This window comes from Somniosus microcephalus, chromosome 26 (assembly GCF_052327205.1).
Source record: "Somniosus microcephalus isolate GS21.2 chromosome 26, FLI_Smic_1.0, whole genome shotgun sequence".
Lineage (NCBI taxonomy): Eukaryota > Metazoa > Chordata > Chondrichthyes > Squaliformes > Somniosidae > Somniosus > Somniosus microcephalus.
Window position 1 is genome coordinate 13,709,013 of NC_141012.1, and position 21,762 is coordinate 13,730,774.

General features: G+C 42.7%; 1 protein-coding gene across 4 annotated transcripts in view; it reads right to left on the reverse strand.

Moving 5' to 3' along the window:
• The window catches only part of sik3 (SIK family kinase 3), a 349,943-nt gene that overhangs the window by 19,432 nt on the left and 308,749 nt on the right, over window positions 1-21,762 (reverse strand). For 3 of the 4 annotated variants that reach the window (XM_085967854.1, XM_085967853.1, XM_085967857.1), the window contains 7 exons: window positions 21,048-21,121; window positions 16,951-17,094; window positions 7,156-7,318; window positions 6,027-6,152; window positions 4,953-5,053; window positions 2,163-2,278; window positions 473-836 (listed from right to left, as the gene is read on the reverse strand). In XM_085967854.1, coding sequence (XP_085823980.1) covers window positions 473-836; window positions 2,163-2,278; window positions 4,953-5,053; window positions 6,027-6,152; window positions 7,156-7,318; window positions 16,951-17,094; window positions 21,048-21,121 — 1,088 coding nt within the window. The remainder of the gene's footprint in view (window positions 1-472; window positions 837-2,162; window positions 2,279-4,952; window positions 5,054-6,026; window positions 6,153-7,155; window positions 7,319-16,950; window positions 17,095-21,047; window positions 21,122-21,762) is intronic. The other variant, XM_085967856.1, reaches the window with a different exon arrangement.

Below are 21,762 nucleotides of genomic sequence, written 5' to 3' on the forward strand. Positions count from 1 at the left end.
TCAAAGGATTGTCCCTTCAGCTCAACATGAGTTAAAAGAAGAAAAACATTAGAAGTCATCCACTGATCAGATTAACTTCTCAACAAAATGTTATTTGATCTATACACCATTTTATCACGAGAATTCTGTAAATGAGAATATAATATTTAAAACCACATTTACAAGAATCAGATTTCACACAGTGTGTGGTGATTTCCATTTGAGGGCCAGTATTAACCATACCAAACAATTAATTATAAAAACATTTCAATTTGCAGAATTAAGAATGACAAGGTAATAAAAAAGAATCAACTTGTCATATTAAAACTGCGGTTCAAATCGGTTTCCTTCTGATGTAAAGACCACATCTCAGGCAGCAAAGTCAGTGCCTGCTCTCTTCTGGAGAAGATTATTCCAATCCTTACTAATCTTCAATCCTCAGCACCTACACAAAGTATTAAAACTTAGCAATCGGATTCAAATGTAATCTTACCTGTTTGCTTCTGCGCTGTCAGCACTCAGTTGTTTTGCTAAGGCCCTGTGCTGTCCAAGCCCGAGAGATGGCATGTGCATCCCTCTCTGTTGTAGGGGGATCTGATTCCCTGGGCTGATGATTCCACGGGGGTGCGCGGTGTGCAATGTCTGCCCAGCGCCTTGTAGCAAATTGTTGCTGAGCATATCTGGTGGCTCCTGGACTTGGATTGTAACCTGCTGCGCCTGTGATTGCTGTGACAAGCCAGGCTGTAAATTCATTCGAGGCAGATTAAGGTTTGGGGGAGGCGGGCTGTTACTGGGCTGTTGGAACAGAGCATGTTGGGATGGTAGGCCTTGAAACTGAGATGGAGAGGCAGCACAACCTAAGAAATTTAAAAAAGTAAAAACAAATATTTCTGACAGCGAACTATTCCACTGCACAAGTGATAGTCTAGTGGCAATACCCAGTGGTTTAAATAGTTCCAAGCAGTCCACTCATCAGCCTGGGAACCTTTTAAAGTTAAGCATGGGAACACCATCCCTCCAAGTCACACACCATCCTGACTTGGAAATATATCGCCGTTCCTTCATCGTCGCTGGGTCAAAATCCTGGAACTCCCCCCCCTAACAGCACTGTGGAAGTACCTTCACCACACGGACTGCAGCGGTTCAAGGCAGCAGCTCACCATCACCTTCTCAAGGGCAATTAGGGATGGGCAATAAATGCTGGCTTTGCCAGCAATGCCCACATCCCATGAATATTTTTTTTTTTAAAGCTTTAATATTAACAGAGAGTCCAGTTAACTCATAAATTAAACTGAGTATTTTTGCATGCACGGTATCTGAAACCTTATTTTATACCTAAATAAAAGATTTAGGAATTCTATTTCCTTGCTAGAAAGAAACTGGCTTTTGGCAGTAGCAATAATGCTACCCACAATTTGATAGCGAGCATCAAGGTGCAAGAAGATAATGGGGTACCTCATACTTGAGAGTTCACTATATTTTTCAGTTGATTCCAATTACTTTGGAATGGGTGAGTGTGACACAACCAAGTATAAAAACACTCAACTAAAAGTAACTTAGGTGGACAACATTATATGTACTAATTGGCAGAAAGATTTTATGTTTGGTCAGCCAGATGTCTGACATGCGTGGAAAACTATCACCATGTTTAAGTTTCCAAACCAAGTTACTGAAAAATCCATGTGTGTAGAATTTCTGTTTGCTCAATACGAGGTGCACACTTTTCCCACAAGTAAACGCCGCACTTATATTAAGATAGCGAGCTTAGGTGGGCAGTGCCAGTGTAATATTAAGATTCTTACTGCTTGTACAAGTAGGGCTACCCTACATATTAGGGCATTGGCTTGCAGGGTTACATGAAGCCAAGTGGGAAGAATCCTGGTCCCCAATGACAGTTCTACCCCTCCATCAGTGAACCAGGCTGGCTGGTCAATCATCAACAGTGCCCTGCAGTACTGTTGACCTGCCTGGCTCAGGTACAGAATTATTGAGTGTACCACAAAGTGTTGACTTGATTCCAAACTGTCTTTCAACAGGCATATCATCTTGGAGCCACTTCGACTCCAGAGACTACACTTACCTAGTCGGAAAAAGATAATCTATCAATCGAAATAAAAAAGTAGCTGCAAAAGATGTTTAGACTGATTAACCGAGGATCCAAAATGAACATGGAGTATACTTACTGCTGGATTGCATGATGGCCGAGGTGCCAGGTGGAGGACTGTTATTAGACTTGCTGAAGAGGTGGTTGTTGGGATGGTTGGGAGGAGGGCTCGACTGTTCATGCTGAATTCGTAACCTGCAAAAGGTGATATTTTTTAATGTCATAATTCAGAGGCAGTTACAGGTAGTTTCAATTAAGTGATTGTTGTCATATAATCGGCAAATGTAGCATTTTATACAAAATGTTTAAATACCCAATGATCCTATCCAATAATAACGTACCATAAGTGAGGCACACTTATAAAATCAGTGGGATTTGACAAGCCCATGCATTATATGTGGCTTATAGCTATAAGCTAAACTCCATGCTTAACATAATAGGTTTTGGATGTGTTGTCTGACAAGTAGTGTTAGTTGTGGTAGGAGATGAGCTTATAAATGTACAGGAAACTCTTTGGTATCCGGCACCGATGGGACCGGCATGTTGCCGGTTGATCAAAAATTCCAGATGACAGAGAGGGTTATCTACCAAGGCTATTTTTAAAAAAGAAAAAGAAAAAAATCAAGAAATGTGCAGTATACAGTAATTGGGTACTCATCTACAGAATGTTGTGTTAAATGGATAGTGGAAGATGCTTGATTAAGTACAGTACTGCCAGTTGAGGGTAATGCAATGCAATGACTACCAGCAGCGTGGGAGACACACAGTACCCCTGTAAAATGGCGGATCAAAGAGACTATCGGCAGCGCGGGAGAGTCAGACTCCTGTTACAGGGGTATTGAGGTGTTCCCGACTTCCGACAGCGCCAAGAAGCCGAGTAATGGCAGTTTGGAGAACTATCCCCACTGACTAACTCGGCCACCGTGGGAGACTCGGACTCGGCAACATTGCCGGTTATTGAGGTGTTGTTTTTGGAGTGAGGATTTTGCCGGTTAATAGAGAATACCGGATATTTAGGTGCCGTTTGAACAAGAGTTTCCTGTAACATTAGAATGTTCCCATTATAATTTCACAAATATTTCAGGTGTTACAGTTCTAAGATCACTGGTTTTATTCCAAATTAAATACAATGCAAGCATCAAACATGATGGAAAGTTTATATAAGGATATTTCATCAACAAAGCATTTCACTAAAATCTGTTTGAAAATGTTAAAAATTTAATCCAAATATGGCACTTTCAAAGTAATTGCATTAGTAATAATAGAAATAATTTTTTCTTGTGCGAAAAAGAAGAATCAAGCAAAGCACAGGTTAGTGGAAAGTCAACAAAACTCCAAGGGGGAGAAATTGGGTGAGTAGCACCACCTGTTAGCGCCTAAAGAGGCAGTCAGTGGCTGTAGCGCCACTGGCTGCGTCTCCGGCGATATTCAGTAGGGGCGCTAATGGTGGCGTTAGGCATTTGCGCTGCGCCGCCACCGATGACGTCATCGGTGTGCACAGCGCCCCGTTCGCGATATTTGGTAGCGAACGCCGCAGTTGCACCGCTCGCTACCCGCGCCCGGTTCACGGGGCCTTACTGTGCCGGCAGCGGCGCAAGTTAAGGTGGAGGTGCGGGGCGCCGTGGAGGTGCGGGGCGGACGCTTTTTCGGCGGCCGCCTGCCAGCACCTCTGTCCCCGACCTCCTAACCCCGCCCCCCCCGCAGCATTGCCGGCTGTTTCCCGAGAGCCCGGCACTTCTCCTTGGTGCCGGGCTCATTTGCCGGCACTCGCAATCGGGGATCGCGCTGTTGCAGGCACCTCCCCCTTAACAGTGGGAGGAAGGCCTGCAGTACCGCAGCGTGCCGTGCCGCAGCATGTGGCGCTGCGGCACGTTGCGCTGCGATAATCAGTTTCAGCGCCCTAAGAGGGACGCGGAACGCCTCGAGCCTCGCCCCGTCTCCCTCGAGGGGCACTGAAACTGAATTTCTGGCGATCGGGATCACACCGATCGCTGCGCTAAATCCTGCGCTCAGCCGACTTTTGCGCCCCAACCCAATTTCTAGGCCAAACTGCCTTGTCAATGTTTTGTTACTAAGCTTATTTAACATGTGAATATATATTCGCATTCAATGTTCCCTCTAAATTTTTTTTGTGCGCGGTCCCTTTAAATTTGCTGCACGGCATCTGTTCCAGCGGCAAGAGCTGGTGAGCGGCCTGCGTGGGAACTCGCAGCCGCGCACCTTAGGGGGAAACATTGCTCACATTTACATTATAGCTTATCTATCATACCAGCACATTTCAAAGCACTTCACACACCGAATTGTTTTTGAAATATCATAACCATTGCTATGTAACTTGGTAGTCATTTACCGCCAGCAACATCCCAGAACAGCAATGATCTGTTAATCTATTTACTGCGGGAGGGATGTTGTCCAGGATACTGGGAGAACTCACTGATCTTCTCTGAATAGTGCCATGGGATCTTTAATGTCCACTTGAACTATCAGAACAAACTGAAAGGACCAAGGCTTAACATCTCATCTGCCAGCTACAACAGGGCAGCACTCTCAAGTGTTAGCTTCGATTACGAGTTCAAAACTTGGTATGAGGCGCAAACTCACAATAAAAGGAACACAGATGACAGCCAAGGTGACACACAATATTAATATATGTATTAACATAAAATACATCAAATGTAAAACAATAAAATATAACCTTTAAAATAGCACATTATTATATAGTTGGCCAACCCAGACTAAGTTATAAAAACAGAAAATGCTGGGAATACTCAACAGGTCAGGCAGCATCCGTGGAGAGAGAAACCGAGTTAATGTTTCAGGTCGATGACCTTTCATCAGAACTGGAAAAAGTTATACTTGGATTACTCACCTTTGCAGCTGGTGGGTGATTAACGCTGGTTGGTTTTCTACATGCTGTACCAATGAAGCTGTTGACAATGGAGGTGAAGGCTGAGCTGGTCGAATACATTCCTATAGGTCCAGAGAAATGGATGGTCATAATTGGCAAAAATACATTACTATCGTGCAGTACATACAACAAGGTTAAACAGGAGTCAAACGTACTGATTTACTGTCATGGCTATAACATTCATTGTGGAATAAAATTATACTCTATAATTTCCTATTCCTAGGATACCCTGCTCTATGTTGAACTCTCCTGATAGGTTGCAAAGGCCGCCTGACGAGGGTGGAATACTTTTATCTTCCTCCAAACCCAACAAAGAAAACCATGTCGTGCTCACAAGTACAATTGAGCTGCTCGTTGTCTTAACCTCACAAATCACTGCTACCTTTAATGTGCTGTAATTTCAAAAGTTTCAAATTGTACCCCACATACAGTCTACGCTTCTGAATTCAAAGTCACTCAATTCAAATTATCTGATAATTCCATTTTTTAAGCCCTAATTCCCACTTTGCTGTGATACTTACATTGCTTAATTTAAATTATTAGATAATTCAAATACTTTAGCGCAAACAATAACTTTGAATTATCAGGAGTAGACCTTATATTGCAAATTGTTCATGTACATTTAAACCACAATAAAAAAAAAGAAAAATGAGGGCTAAAATACCCCTAAAAGTACTGGTTGGCCTGTCTGGCCATTTGTGTTTCCACAGTGTTTTCTACCAGATTACACTACACAGTATTACTTCTGGGTGATGTATTTGTTTGCTTTGCTTACTTTTGGCATCTGATATAATTCAAAAAGCACTACAGGATGTTGCTCCTTGATGAGATAATATGATCAATTGGTTCCCCATTTCCATAAAGCAAGCAGAATCAGCAGAACCTGCAGACTGCTTTTGGGTGGGGAAATAAAGTGAGACTTCCAGATTGGCTTTATTTTTGGAAGGGGAGAGTGCCGGAGTCACTATCAGACTAGCCAAAGTAACACATGCACTCACAGTACAAGTGGTATGTCATTGTAAATCGCTATGCTACCTGAATCTGTTGGTGTAGGATTTGTTGCTGCTGCTCTTGTTGGTAAAGTATGTGTTGCTGTTGTGTCTTCTCGAATATTTTTTCATCCATAGCGTTTCCATACATCTTTTGTAAATGCTCACATTCCTAAACATAAAAATAGAGCTTAATAGTGGTAATTTGGAGAAGTGGCTAGTTATTAGTGTTTCTGAAATACTAGATCCAGTACTAATCAACCCAAGAACCAGGTCAATCAAAGTAATTATCTGATAGATCCAAAATCTGAAAACACTAGATTTATGAGGCAAGGCAACCAGTGTGCATTCTTGATTTTTTTTGGAAGGCACCACTTATCAGTTACTACATGCACCAGAAAGCATTGATGATAAGTATTTACTTCCAGCGCAATATGCAAACATTTTGCTAACTGACCAAGTGTGTACTGTACTAAGGACCCTCAGTATTCATAGTAAGTTTCACTCCATCAGTAGTTTAAGCTTTTACAAAGTATTAGCAGATAGTCATGCAGGTTACCTGTGACTATTGGTTAAAATTGCTTCCCTTTTTTCAGCTTCAGTATGTCATATTACGAACAGTGCACAGATGTCAAGAACCTCGCATTGCATAGGTTAGGTCTGCACCTTATAGCTCAAACCTACTCACCCAGAAGATGGGCTTGAAATCCAAACAAAGGCTATTTCCTAACAAAGTCTCAATTACAGAAGAAGATGAAGGATCAAGCTAAGTGGCAAGAACTTGTATACACATAAGCTGAGGAGTCTTTCCCATTATAGGTACTCCTGTTTTGGGCTTTCTCTTTGATTGGGGAAGTATTGCAGAGGTATTATTAGGAGATGGAATTCTTCTTAATGATAATTTTTGGCACCCACATCAACTTTTTCCACTGAAATTACCAACAGGAGTAATCACTCCCTCAGTCTGGATGGCAGTGGATAAAACATTAGCGAGAGGTCATCTGTCTGGGTAGGCATTATTCACATATTACTCGTAAGACTCGCCAATCTCTGTTAATGGCCAGTGGGGACAATCAAATTATACTTCACAACTTTAGATTTTGATAAGTTTTCACACTGTCCTCTAGGCTTGGTTGCTTGACATTTCCTAATCAGTGCTGTGGAATTCTGCCCACCTGCTGTAGCTGTTTTATGCTGCTGTTTGTGGTTGTGCTTTTCTCCATTTTCTCCAAATGGGCTTTGAATGCCTGTATGCTAGCAGCACCGTCTGAGAAACGACGAACGGGAGAGAACCTCTCCGTTGGAAGGTGCAGGGTGTTGGGGTCTTTGTAGCAAACACTGAAATAAAGCAAAATTTAAAAATAATTAACAGGTTCTGTGAAACTGCAACAAATCAGACTTCATTGCGCCACTCTAATCTCAACTTCTGACCTAATCTTGTTTCATTTTACAGCTGTATGTGCAGACATGATAAGCCATCTCAGATCCTAAAGAGGTTCTTTCTGCATCTCGCATGCATAATTTCTGTAAATTATTCAGTTTCTCTATTTACTTTCCTCTATGTGAACTTGCATTCCCAACAACATATGAATGGATAGAAACAGCTATGTTGCAGAAAGATTATGCAAGTTCTTAAATAAAGATCTGGTATCATATTTTTAAGCTTAATAACTCTTCCAAGCCAGCTTCCTGAATTAAAAAGTATTCTACACCAAAAAACTATCAAAACAAACCATAAACAACAAACCACACCAAAAGGCCTGCAAGATATCCTGTTTTGCTTAATTTCCTTCCTACAGAACTTTGGTTTAATTCTCACCCTCCCCATGAAGTATCTATAGAAATAGGACAGTTTTATTCCCAAGTGCTTACTTAGCGACAAAACTGCTATAACGAGGCAGCATCCTTCCACCTGGACTTCAACATACCAGGGTAAATTCACCAATCCATGCCCCTGCAGCATTGTATTCCTATCTCCCACCCTCACTCGGGTTGATCATAGATCCCCACTGGGAAAGCAAGATTGGCGGATTTACCCTGTGCACAGTAAAATGAAGAACAGTAAAGATCAATTTTTTTGATTCCTTTAAGAACTTCTTAGGTTACTTGCCTTGAGTAAATCATACTAACTAATAGATTTGCCAATAGAGCACTTATACCGCCCTATCACTTTCAGTAGCTGAACCAACGTCAGCTTAGGAGTTCTGTTGAAAGGCCATCGATCTGAAATGTTAACTTTGTTTCTCTCTCCACAGATGCTGCCTGACCTGCTGAGTATTTCCAGCATTTTGTGTTTTTATTTCACCTTAGGATTTGATGTTGGGCATGACACTAGCTCAAGAAGGCAGTCTTGCATAACGCTACCATTGCAAGCTGCAGTCTAGTTACAAACAATGCAAAGTCTAGTTCACACACTTTAGTTTAAGAAGTTTAAGAAAAAGTCCATGTCTGCTGGACAGCTTTGAAACTTTTATTAGTAAAAAGCAGTTCTCCCAACTAAAGTGCAGCTTGAGCATAGCAATATACCACTGCGCTGTCAGCTACCAGCATAGGAATTTTGGATTTAGGGATCTGGTCAACAATTGATTTTGCCAGAATTTCTTTTTTTAAATGGCAGTCCAATTTTGTGGAGGTTTTTTAAAATTTTAATCCATTAAAATTCCCTTTGTACTTCTGATCAACTTTTCCATTTCTCAATTTCTTGAATTTGAAACAATTAAACTAGTTCATTGAAATACTTTCGACTGGTCAGGACTTGAAATTAGATGACCATGAATGAGTCAAATGTTTGAGCTCTGGCTTTAGACATGAGTATAAACACTGTGCTGTGGGCCAAGCTCAAGTCTCTGCAAGTTTATCCAGTGAGTAGCGGAGTCATACAGACCAGAAAAGGTCTCGTATTCAATCCCTGTTCTGAGCTGACTTAATGGTAGCAAAAGTTACGGGGAGGTTGGGAGGGGGCGGGTGGGTGGAGAGAGTGCGTGGGAGCGCAGGCAAAGCCTGGCAAGGCCAGGGACACGGAGGTTCTGCAGAATTAATGCCAGGAACTCATTATAATTTTTTTCTTCTATTTCTCGCCCGGCAGCCGGCCAAATTGACAGGCGGCTGCAGCTGGTGACCATTGGGCATGGTCCCCGGCAATCGGGAGAGGGGAGGGAGCGAGAGATCGGGGCTTCAGGGGTGGGGAAGAAAGGCCATCACGGAAGGGAAGGAGTGAGAGATCGAGCATTGGGGGGGAGAGGGGGGAGGTGTGGGGGGGGGGGAAGGGAAGAGAGACCATCGTGGGCAGGAGGGAGGGGGGGAAGGAGCGAAAGATTGGGGCTTGGAACTTTAAAATTAATACAAATTGCACAAATAGATATGCCTCTTTCAGCTCACCTTGGGCTTTTGGATTGTTTGTCGATGCATAACCTTGTAACTGAGTGACGTCTCTGAAGTGTTAATGCATTATTATGCAGTTCTTTTATATCCCAGTCATTTCTGACAAGGAATTTTTTTTTCTTTTTTTTTTTTTTTAAAATCGAGTTTGTACATGACTAACTAAAAGCTTTTAATTAATTCTACTGCAAACAAACTTGCAGAATGGGCATGTAAATGATAAATGAATTTCAATATAGATAAATGTGAGGTGGTGCATTTTGGTAGGAGGAATAAGGAGGCTACCTACTTCTTGGAAAATAAGGCCGCGATTTTTTCATTGGAAGCGGGTTGGGTGTGGGTCAGGTGGTTTCCGGCTTTCAGTCCTGCTCCCAACTGCATCCAGCCCACGGACGTGATTTTACCTTGATTGACCTTGTTAAGCCCGCCCTGCGGGATTGCCAGCCAATTAAGAGGAAGCGGGTCTGATGACGCCATTTGATGACGCGTCATCTGCCGGTTTTCTTAAAGGGACCACGCACAATATTGTTTTGACAGCTGATTTCTCAGTGTTTGACAGCATTGAGGTGCTGCAAACACTGACAATCAGTGTACAAAGGGCTCTCCAGTGACTCTCTCCATAGGCTGGAATAGATGGCAGCTGCAGGTGAGGTGACAGAAGCGATCTGTCACTGATGAGAGAGGTTCTCCCAATGAGGCGACACTGGACATGGATTTCAAAACTTGTTACCTAAAGAAATGTGTAAATGCATTAAAAATGAATTTCCCAACATTTTCTTACCCGAGACTCACCAGTGCACCATTGGATCCTTCACACCACTTCTGCAGCTGTCATCAATCCAGAAACATTACAGCAGACTCACTACACGCCACACTTACCTGGCGTGGTGTCTGGACGTCAGGAAACCCGAGACAGAAGCGGCAAAATTAAAAAACTATCAACTACCTGTTAACAGGCAAGTAATTGGTTTTAATCCTCTTCCCACTGCCAGGTGTTGGGTCCATGCGTAAATCGGGGACCCGACACTTGGGAAAATTGTTTGGAGGCAGGTTGACGGCGGGATCGGAACCCGCCGTCAATCAAAACCATTTTAACCTTTGATCCACCTCAAACCCGCTCTCTCAGTGCCGATAAAATCGCGGCTTCAGAGTCTAAATGGAGTAGAGGTGCAAAGGGATCTAGGGGTGTAGATTCACAAATCCTTAAAAGAAGCAACAAAGGTTAAAAAAGCCATAGAAGTGCCAATAAAGCACTGGCGTTCATTTCTAGAGGAATAGAATTCAAAATCAGAGAAGTTATGTTAAACTTGTATAGAACTTTGTCTGATTGTCTCATGATTTGAGACGGTGGGGTGGCAATATGGCATTACTGTATATATGCTTTTAACTGTTGCTGTTTTTAAAAATTTGCTCAGGAATGAAAAGGTCGTGCTCAAAGGAGTTTGTGGCCCACTCAGCATAAAAATAAATTAGAGGGAACATTGAACGGTACCCCCACAATGGTGAGGAGTGTAAAAGGAATGGCTTGGACATTGTAGGGATGCTTTATGGTGTGGGGTTGTGCCAACCTGGTGCATCATATGGCAGCCAGGGTGTACAGTGTCAAGTGAAGTAAATCTAGCCATGGTGAGGCCATCCCTGGCCTCCCGGGCAGCAATGTGGTCGGGTGCTGATGCTCTCTGTCCTGTGCAGCATCAGGTTATTGCGGAGAAGGTTGGTGTTGTTGTTGGTGCTGCTGGTGTGCCTGGTGCTGCTGGTGTTGGGGCTGATTGTGGTCAGATTCTGAGGACCAAGATGAAACAGTAAAAATGGTACCCATGCTGATGGAATAGATGGCAGGTGAAGTAGAGATGACAGAGGCAATCTGTCAATGGTGGGAGAGTTTGTTCCAATGAGGTGATACTGGATGGGGAGTTTGCTCCAAACACTTGCAACCTGCATAAAGCTCAACCTGTGTTCCAAATGGAATAAGCAACAGCTTCTGCGCTTGGAAAGTGAACAGCTTTGACGTGGGAGCTTTTATAGTACATTTCAAGCTGTCAACTAATCAGCTGACTCAATGGCCATTCAACTCCCACCTCAGGTTAACAAACGTCGTCCACGAGCAGCATGGACCCCGTGGGCAAGCAGTTAAAGTTAAGGGTCTGTCAACAAATCAACAATTGCTTTAATTGGGTTGTCCGCCTCTGTGGGTCGGGTCCGATCCGAGGTCACAGTCACGCCATTGGGAAAGGCGGGATGACAGCGGGTTCCTGACCCGCTATCAAAAAAATCAAATTTCCCACCCGACCCGCCATCGATCCCGCCCGCTGACCCCCCAGAAAATTCCAGCCATAGGGTTTCCAAGACAGTAGTGGAATTAAAATTTGAAGATAAAAAGGCTTATAGTCAGTGTACCTGGTTATGCAAGATTTGTGTGGATTGCACAACTATTTTTGATTCAGCAATGTAACAGCCATTCCGAACAGGGTTTAACTGCTGCACTGGTTATTTGACCGGACAATGTCCACGATTAATCTATCCCTGTATGTGTACTTTCCATTCTTTCTTACATCACTGATGCCATACCAGTTCTGTGGATCATGACCCTGGCTGGAGTGAAATGCCAAGCCCCCATTGCATTGAATGAAAAGCTCTTAGGAGGCTTCTAGTCCCCCAGTTAATGTTACTGGAACAGCTAAGGAGGGAAAGCTGGGGCTCAGCTATACCAGATTAAAAAATATATATATTAGGGAACTAATGTATCTGTTTCAAAGATGAGGAAATTATTTGGAACAGAAAGTGATTCCCTAGGCTTTCATTCCCCTTTGTTAGCATATCATCTGATTTGGTTTTCCTTGTCCAAAAGCTTAAGATGAACTCTAAATGCTCTTTTACCTTTCCACCTCACTGAGGTCCCGTCTGCACTCTTAGGTAGAATATCCCATGGAACTATTTGAAGCTGAGCGGGGGAGTTCTGCTGGTGTCCTGGCCAGCAATTATCCCTCAACCAACTCACTAAAAACAAATTACCTTGTTGTTTATCTCATTGCTGTGGGACTTTGTTTTGCGTAATTGGCTGCCCGTTTCCATACATTACAATGGTGACTACACTTCAAAAAGTACTTCATTAGCTGTGAAACGCTTTGGGATGTCCTGAGGACATGAAAGGCGCTGTATAAAGTTATTTTCTTACTGTACTGAATAATTACAAAAGGAGATATTTCCACCTTTCTTGGTGTCATAGAGGTTCCTTGTTCCCTATTTTATGTTTTAAAATTGCAAGTCATAAGCAATCTAAGGTACTTAGTGCTAGATGTGCTGTGATGGCACCCTGATGGTATGGGAGTGCTGCCCACAAATATAATCATTATAATAGTTACTTTAATGTGATGTTACTTTTGAAATTGTTAAAGAAGTCAGGATTGCCAAAAATCAAGTATTGGATAATTAAAGGAAAGTGGAACAAGTGTTCTTTTACAGCACAATCCTTTTCTCAATCAGCTTTCCTATCTAATAATCCCACTGCAAGGTTAAGGTCCATGCGCTCTGCCAGGACAAGCAATTACTAAAATGGGAGAGAAAATCTTAGGTCAAGCTACTTTATGTTAAGGAGTTAGTTTTACTCATAAAAATGTTGGCTTCAAATGATAAACTAAACATTGTTTATTTTTGGTTCATCCAGTGAATATTGTGACTAATTAAGTTCATTTTCTGAGACTGAACAATAATTTAACAAGCCAGTGCTAAATCAAATGGCTAAAATACAAACATGAATTGTCATTTGCCAGTTAGTAGGGCAGTCAAAATTTAAATACTAATCTTTAAGAAATTAATCTCGCTCCAGGACCAGAGATTGAAACATCCTTTATTTGAGTATAACACAGCTATAACTCACTTGCACACCTAGCACCTGAGAGTTACGGGTCCTGCACAATTGTAAAACAATACGTGCAATTTATGGCCCTCAATGAGTTATCGTCTTCTTTGAGGTTTATGGCATGTTACTTAAAAGGTTTAAAGGATCATTAAATATTAACATTATTTCAAGGGAAATTGAACATAATCACTTGGTAATTAAATGCCTTTATAATAACATGGATATTAGGGAACTACTTATTTTTAAAACGCATGGTACAGAATATATACAAAGTTCTAAAAGGTGACTAAATCCAGCCAAAATTAAAAAAAACAAGGTTCCTAACTCAGTTGACCTGAATTAAGAGTTCAAGATTTCCCAACAAACAAAAGTAGATTATCAGAACTGACGAAGGGTCTTCGACCTGAAACGTTAACTCTGTTTCTCTCTCCACGGATGCTGCCTGGCCTGCTGAGTATTTCCAGCATTTTCTGTTGTTAAACAAATGTAGATTATTGTGTTTTAGGATATGATCCTAAAAGTATCTGGATTGTTTCCAACAGTTCTGTTAAATCAGTAAGTAGAACACCAAGTTCTGACCCAGCCACTGATTTGTATTGTGGTCAGAAATTTGCTGCTATTAACAGTTTCTTTATCTGAATCATGTATCTCTACTACTGAGAATTCCAACGTGGCAGCAACCTTGCAGTTCATTTGCTCAACTCTTGATAATAAAATGAATAGCCGCTGTAAACTATTATTTAGTGTGTGCTTTCAGTTCTGTCAATCTGTTGCAATAGATTGCATCTGACTGAATAATAAATTTAATAAAAATAATCAAGAAGCGCACAAAATACATGTGAAATTGCAGGACGTGAGCAAAACTAGCCAAAGCAATTTGTCAAGCCTGAATTCATTTGCAAGGGTAACTAGATTTTAAAGGATGTAAATACTATAGTATTAAATATATGCAAATATATATATATGTAAACGCTTTTGCTTGTGTTTTCTGCTCACGTAAAGGTGTGCAAATAGGGTAACCCATGTGCCTGGGTTTGGAGATCCGTGTTCCCGATTGGCAGCTGGAACTTTCTCCAACGATAGTTTCTACGGGCTGTCTCAGGCAACGAGGCAGAATATTAGTAGTACAGGAAACTCTCGATTTACCGGCACCTAACCGGAAATCTCGATTAACCGGCAAAATTCAGGAGTAGGTTCAGGTAAGTTTTACTTCATATTGTACTTGCCTTCCTCGATCTGTTGCTGTGCAAGGGTGTGGCTGCAGCTGTTGCTAAGCTACAGAGACACTTGGAACTTGTGGCCATTGTTCTGCACCTGTTGCTAAGCAACAGGGTTTGTTGCTTTATACGGAGCTCTCAGCTCTCCGTATCTTTTAACTATAGCTCTCGGTTATCCAGAATTTTTGATGAACCGGCACCACGTCGGTCCCGGATAAAAAAAAAATTCCTGTAGTACACTAATTAAAAGACTGACATACCAATATTTATTCTCAGCCAGCAAATGGCAAAACTATATTAAATATGTTGAGTTGCTGCAACAGTCCAAAGATATTGCGGCCAGAGGGAGTGCAGTGAGGGTCATGTGCTGTGACCTATTATGTGCAGTGGCGCCCATGTAATGTTACATTACAGCCCCGCTGCATTGACTCCAAATTCTCCAAGCAGCACAACGTTCAGGGTCAATGAGGTGAACTTGATCACTTTCATTAGGAGTGATGCCGCTTTCCTCCCCACCCTCTATTATTCTTTTCAGAAACCCCCCCCCCCCCCAACTGAGCAGGAAAATAGACCTCTAGGCCCCCACAGAACAAAACAACTGGTCCAATTTCTCCCCTTACCACTCCTCTACGGACTAGGAAAACTGGTCTTGAAACCCCTCTTCCCACCCCACCCCACCCCCCACAGAGTAAAACAATGTGAGTGAATTCACCCCCAACAAGGAAATTCCTGGTAAGGCAGAGCTCAAACCTCTGAGATGATAATTCGTGCCTTGTGGATGGAAAGGGACCACCCCCCCATTCTTCTTGAGAAAATCTGGAAGCCTCCCCTTTCCCACTGATCCATTCCCTCCCTATTCCCCCATCCCTTCCCTCCCTTTGCCTTCCTTGTCCATCTACCCCCATTCCCCTCCCTACACTCTCCTTCTCTCCCTCACCAGCTCCTCTCTTCCCTACCCTTTCCCTCTCCCCTACCTGGGTCCAATTATCCCCCTAACCCTGCTTGACCTCAGTATTGCACTTGGTCTTGACTCCCAGTGTGTGCCATGTCATTGGCGATCGACTGGTAATAATTCATTTCATATGTATGTCACGCACTTCTTAATTAGTCACCCTTTCTGTGACAATTAGACCAGCAGCTAAACACATCTACTACTAGATGAAGGGATATGTGGATCGGGTGGGAAAGTGGAGTTAAGGTCGAAGATCAGCCATAATGTTACTGAATGGCGGAGCAGGCTCGAGGGGCCATATGGCCTACCCCTGCTCCTAATTCTTATGTTATGTAAGCTTCATAAGTTGCAGATCTGCATACCTATACCTACAGCATCAATAATGCCCTGTGAGGCTAATTCAATTGTCCTGACTTTCCATGGGCAAAGCCAAGGGAGAGCCACCAGTACCGTTATATACAGCCACAGAAAGGTTACTAAAAACAAAGGAGTAAAATTAAAATCCCACCATCTCAGACTTTTATAAATGATTGTTCTCAGCTTTTGTACTCATTAGCAACAAGTGGCGAGTTACATGTTCGAACATAATTTATTACCACTTGTAGTTTTGGAAATAATTCCTCTCATTCCCTCTTTCCCTACCACCCCCCCCCCAAGAGAAATTATTGTAAAGTACACAAAAAATTATGTGATTTAAGACAGGTGATTATTTATGGATTTTATACTTTATTCAGTAAGTTTTTCATGGATTTCATCAGAATTTCAGCACAGAAAGGGGCCATTCGGCCCATTGTGCCGGTGCTGAGTCCGCAATGAAGTTGTCTAATCTAATCCAGTTTCCGTATTCTTTTCCCATACCCTTGGATATTTTCTTTAAGTGTTTATTTCATTCTCTTAAATGTTCTGACTGAATTGTCTTCAATAGTCGTTTGTGATTATACATTTCATATTTTTACAACCTTTAATTTCTTCTGACCTCCCCGTTTATGCTTCCAGTACAAACACTGGGTAAGAAATAATAGGAATTACGTGTACACATATGGTGTGCTGCATGTAAATTATTTAAGTGGTAAAAATACATTAAGCCGTCTCTTATTTATTCTAATTATTTGTGTTCTCCTATACATCCCCGGTTTCAAACCATTTGCTGCTACAAAGGGGGGGGTGGGCTGGTATCCTGTTCCCAGTCCAATGTTGCTCTGTAACCGGTTGTTAGGAGGTAGCTGGGATTGCTAAATTGCTCCCTCTACCTCTCCAGGAAACTCAGCTAGAATAGGAAACTTGGGTTGTTGCCACAACTGCACTGTGAAAAATCTACCTTCTTTGCCACCTAGATACACCATTTGAGTTACTGAGGTGTAAAGTTAGCACTGAAAAAACAGACAGGCATGTGGACAACAGCACAGAATAATTCCTTTCCCTTTCTAATGGGGCTCAGGAGTTAATAAAAATCTTTAAAATAGTCTAAGTTGGTCACTCTGGAAACCCAGATCCTGCACACCTGCAGTAGTTCAACTCTAACATCTGAGGTTTAGACACAGATTTCTGTGCAAATGCCACTCACCGGCTGTGCTGCTCAGGGTGAGGAACCCAGGCCCGTGAACGGATTGCCTGCTGCTGCCCCAGCTGCCTCTGCAAATCTAGGGGAACCTCAGCTGTAGGGTTGGTCATTGCGAGGGTGTGGCGTTTAGACCGGTTAGCCAGATACCTGCAACACAAGTGTATATTTAAGTTGAAATGTATCTAAGATAAATACCATAATACTACTGTCTAATAGTTAGAAAGTTATGATTAAGTTTAGTTAAGTTTTCAGTGACTACATTTGATTTATTTTTTTCTAAATGTGATATTATTCTTTTAAAATAAGGTTTTGTGCCTTTTTAAAATTCCGTCATAGGATGTGGGCGTCGCTGGCAAGGCCAGCATTTATTGCCCATTCCTAATTGCCCTCGAGAAGGTGGTGGTGAGCCGCCTTTTTGAACTGCTGCAGTCCATGTGGTGAAGGTACTCCCACAGTGCTGTTAGACCTCTTTGTAGCAGTTTGGTACAACTGAGTGGCTTGCTAGACCATTTCAGAGGACAGTCAAGAGACAACCACGTTGCTGTGGGTCTGGAGTCACATATAGGCCAGACCGGGTAAGGACGGTAGATTTCCTTCCCTAAAGGGCATTAGTGAACCAGATGGGTTTTTACAACAATCTGGTAGTTAATGGTCACCATTACTGATACTAGCTTTTTATTCCAGATTTATTTAATTAACTGAATTTAAATTCCCCAGCTGCCGTGATGGGATTTCAACTCGCGTCTCCGAATCATTAGTCCAGACCTCTGGATTGCTTGTCCAGTAACATAACCACTATGCTACCGTACCCAATAAAGGTACAAATAGATTGTCTCTTTGCAACCAGTGACAGCACCAAGAACTCCCAGGCTAGTGATAGTCAATGATCAGACTAGATAAAATTTTACCCTTGTTATATTGTGCCAGCTTCATTTTTATTGTGAGCGCTGATCATGGATGAACTTGATTTATATATAAAATAAAGGTAGTGACACACGAGCTTATCAAATAATGTTTGCTCCTGCTTGAGTTGTTTTGCTCCCAACAGCGACTTGAATGCAAGGCTGTGTTTCTGGAGCAAGCAAAGGCTAAACTTGTGTTGGCCAACACAAAGGAAAATAGATTCTCAAAATAGAAAGCTTTTCTCTATCACTGGACCTTTATATTGCAAAACAGAGCCCAAATGCTGCCAAACAGGATACAGTCCACAGCCCACCCCATCCCCCCACCCACCCCCGTGTAAGATTCACCTGTATCATAAATTAAGATTTTCAGTAAAGATCTTTTAAGCACGAAACTACAAACCATATACACTAGCAGCTCTCCCGTGGCATTGCTCATGGTAATAAGGTACAAAAGATGCTGCTTAATAACAAAAGCAGTGTTATAGTTTGCAATGTATATTATTATATAACACAAGGGTGATTTAATTGGCTTCTTTTGTGCTAATTACTGGTTCCAGATTAGTGGCCTAAAAAAATATTTGACCAATGTGATTAATATGTGCGGATCGTTGATTCGATTGGTACTGGCAACTTCTCCTATCCAGGTAGTGACAATCAGAAATTTGAGCAAATCATAATGCTTGCCTGAGCAGTGATTATTGGAGCGAATCATTAAGTTGCTACAGATGATGATGATGCTATGGACACATTTAAGGTGTCAGACATGTTAAACGCAAGATGTTTAGTTATGTACAGATTTAGAATGAGAGATTTCTCGCTTGGGAATGTGATTTCCTCTGTCTAACCTATTTCACTGATTTTGTGTCCTGACATGATCATTTTTGTTTTTGATTTTTTTTTTGAATAAGGTTTTACTAGAATGGTTCCAGAAATGAGGGATTACAGTTGCATGGATAGACTGGAGAAGCTGGGGTTGTTCTCCTTGGAGCAGAGAAGGCGAAGAGGAGGTTTGATAGAAGTGCTTAAAATCATGAAAGGTGTACAAATGTGAGAAGTCACACAACACCAGGTTATAGTCCAACAGCTTTATTTGAAATCACAAGCTTTCGGAGCGCTGCTCCTTTGTCAGGTGAAGTGAAGAGATGCATATAGGCACAGCATATATAGTCAGAGAACACTGCCAGATGATTACAGGTAATCTTTCTAACTGCCCTTTATCCCACCTCGGCAGAGAGATAATCACATCATGAAAGATGTAGACAGAGTAAACAAAGAGAAACTGTATCCAATGGCTGAAGGGTCGATAACCAGAGGGCACAGATTTAAGGTGATTGGTAAAAGAACCAGAGGCGACATGAGGGAAAACTTTTTTACGCAATGTGTGGTTAGGATTTGGAATGCACTGCTTGATAGGCTGGTGGATACAGATTCAATAGTAGCCTTCAAAAGGGAATTGGATAAATATTGAAGGAGAAAAAAATTGTTGGGATATGAGGAAAGAGCGGAGGCAGTGTGACTAACTGGATTGCTCTTCGAAAGAGCTGGCGCAGTCTCAATGCCTCCTTCTGTGCTCTACTATTCTATGATTTTATAAGGGTTCTTCCAAGCATTTAAACGTAAAGAGCCACCAGTATTCCCAATTCCGCCTCCCTCCACCCAGCTATTTCTGAAATATCAATGAGAACAACAACTTGCATTTATATAGCATCTATAACATAGAGGAAGATCCCAAGGTGCTTCACAGAGGCGTAATCAGAAAAAAAGATACCAACACCAAGCCATAAGAAGATGATGCTGAGAGACATGCCCAAATTCTTGTTCAAAAAGGTGGGTTTTAAGGAGGGTCAAAGGAAAAGGAGGTTAAGAGGCAGAGGGGTTTAAAGTGAGGGAGTACCAGAGCATGAGGTCTAGGCGCTTGAAGGCATGGCTGCCAATAGTGGGCGAAGTGAGGGAGGAATTCACAAAAGTCAGGAGAACAGTGAGGGGCGAGGCCAGGAAGGGATTTAAACACATGGATGAGAATCTTACTACATTAGCGAGATCAGGAGTGATGGGTGAGAGGGACTTGGTGTAGGCTGGATACTGGTAGCAAAGCTTTGGATGAGCTGGAGTTTATGGAAGGTACAGAGCAGCCAGGAGAACATTGGAAGCCGAGTCTGGGAGATGACAAAGACATGGGGGTCGATTTTCCCGAAGCTGTCGGGAAGAAGGCGGGACTACAACTTTCGGGTTTTAGACCCGCCTACATCGATGTCCGGCCAATCCGCGCGATTTTCCCTTGATTGACCTTGTTGAGCCCGCCCAGCGGGCTCAGCAGGCCAATTAAGGGCCACCCGGCAACAGGTGACGTCACAGGCTGCAATTTCATCTGTCAAGAGTTCTTGACAGATGAAATATCAGGGTTCCACAGCTGTTTGAAGCTGTGAAACACTGACAGTCTGAGTTCTAACATGAGTCCTTCTGCACAGACTCAGTTAGAACTCTCAGCAGCACTCAAAGCTGAAGGCTGTCACTTTTCACAGATCGCAGCCATTCAGCTTTAAGTGCCGGCTGATTGATGCGCTCCCGAAGCCTAGAGGAAGAAAGGCTGTTAAGGTAAGTACAGGTAAGTAAAAGTTCTTTACACACTTTAGACACACCAAACACACTTACCTTTGCACTCATGCACCCATCACTCACCTGAGCACCGACATCGCGACCCCTCCAACTCCTTCAACCCGACGGCCCGCCTGCTCTAACCTGGCGTGGTTTGGAGCCGTCGGGAATCCCACACGAAACCCCTCAAAATAGGGATTAGGCTAAAAACTGCCTGTTAACTACCTGTTAACAGGCAGTTAATTGGCACTAATCCCTTCCCGCCTGGGGTCGGCGGGTCCCAGTGCGGGGCGGGTATCCGCCGCCTCTGAAACTTGCATGGAGCGGGGTTTTGGGCGGGATGGTGTCGGAACCCCCGAATTCGGGATTTCCCCCCCCCCCGCCCCCACACGCCTGAAACCCCGCCTCACGGCAAAATGAAAATCGACCCCATGGGTTAGGGTTTCAGCAGCAGATGGACTGAGGCAAAGCTAGGGGCAAAGGCAGGCGATATTCGGAAGGTGGAAGTAGATACTGGGAATGCTAAAGGAATGCCTCCTTCTGAGGAAAGCCTGGCGATTGAAAGGGGTCAACAAAAATGTCACTGCTACAGTTACATACCTCTGTACAGCTTCTTGGTCTGGCTCTCCATCGGAGCTCTCCTCATCTACTGGTGTTACGACTGGCACAGCGTGCTGTGGGGAAAAGAAGTGAGTATGACACTCTCTGTAGAATTAAAATGATGTGTAGTAGGGTATGGAGGAGCTACAAGGAAAATGAACCAAGAGTTGCATAAAGATATGCTGGACTGCACTCAACAAGAAATACCAATCTGCACTCAATAAGAGAGAGTGCGCTGTGGGGTTTGCCAGTGCTGAATTATTGCATTGCTAACAGTCCTAAGATGCACATTAAGAATTTGGGAGGATCTCGTCTCACAATATTACAATAATAGTCATTAACTGACAGGATCATAAATGTCAATTAAGTGGCTTTTCCAGGTTTAGGAGTAAATATAGCAATTGTCCAGTATACTGTTTGCTGGCAGGGGGAGGAAAACTAGTATTTCTCTTGGTTGGAAAAATCTTTAGTGTCCTGCAACTATACAGGGCAAGCAGTTTAGACTGAAGTACCTCCTGTTTAATGTTCCCTTTAAGATCAATAAATAGGAGAGTACACTGGTGATCCTAAATGTTGTGCTGCATGGTAGTAAGAGAAAGTTTGTGGTCACTTATGGTTTCCCACAAGGAACGTTCCTGTCATCAGAATGAAAATACACAGGAAAGGTTGGGTGTTTCTGCACAGGGATGTTACATCTCAGGACAGGTCACTAGCC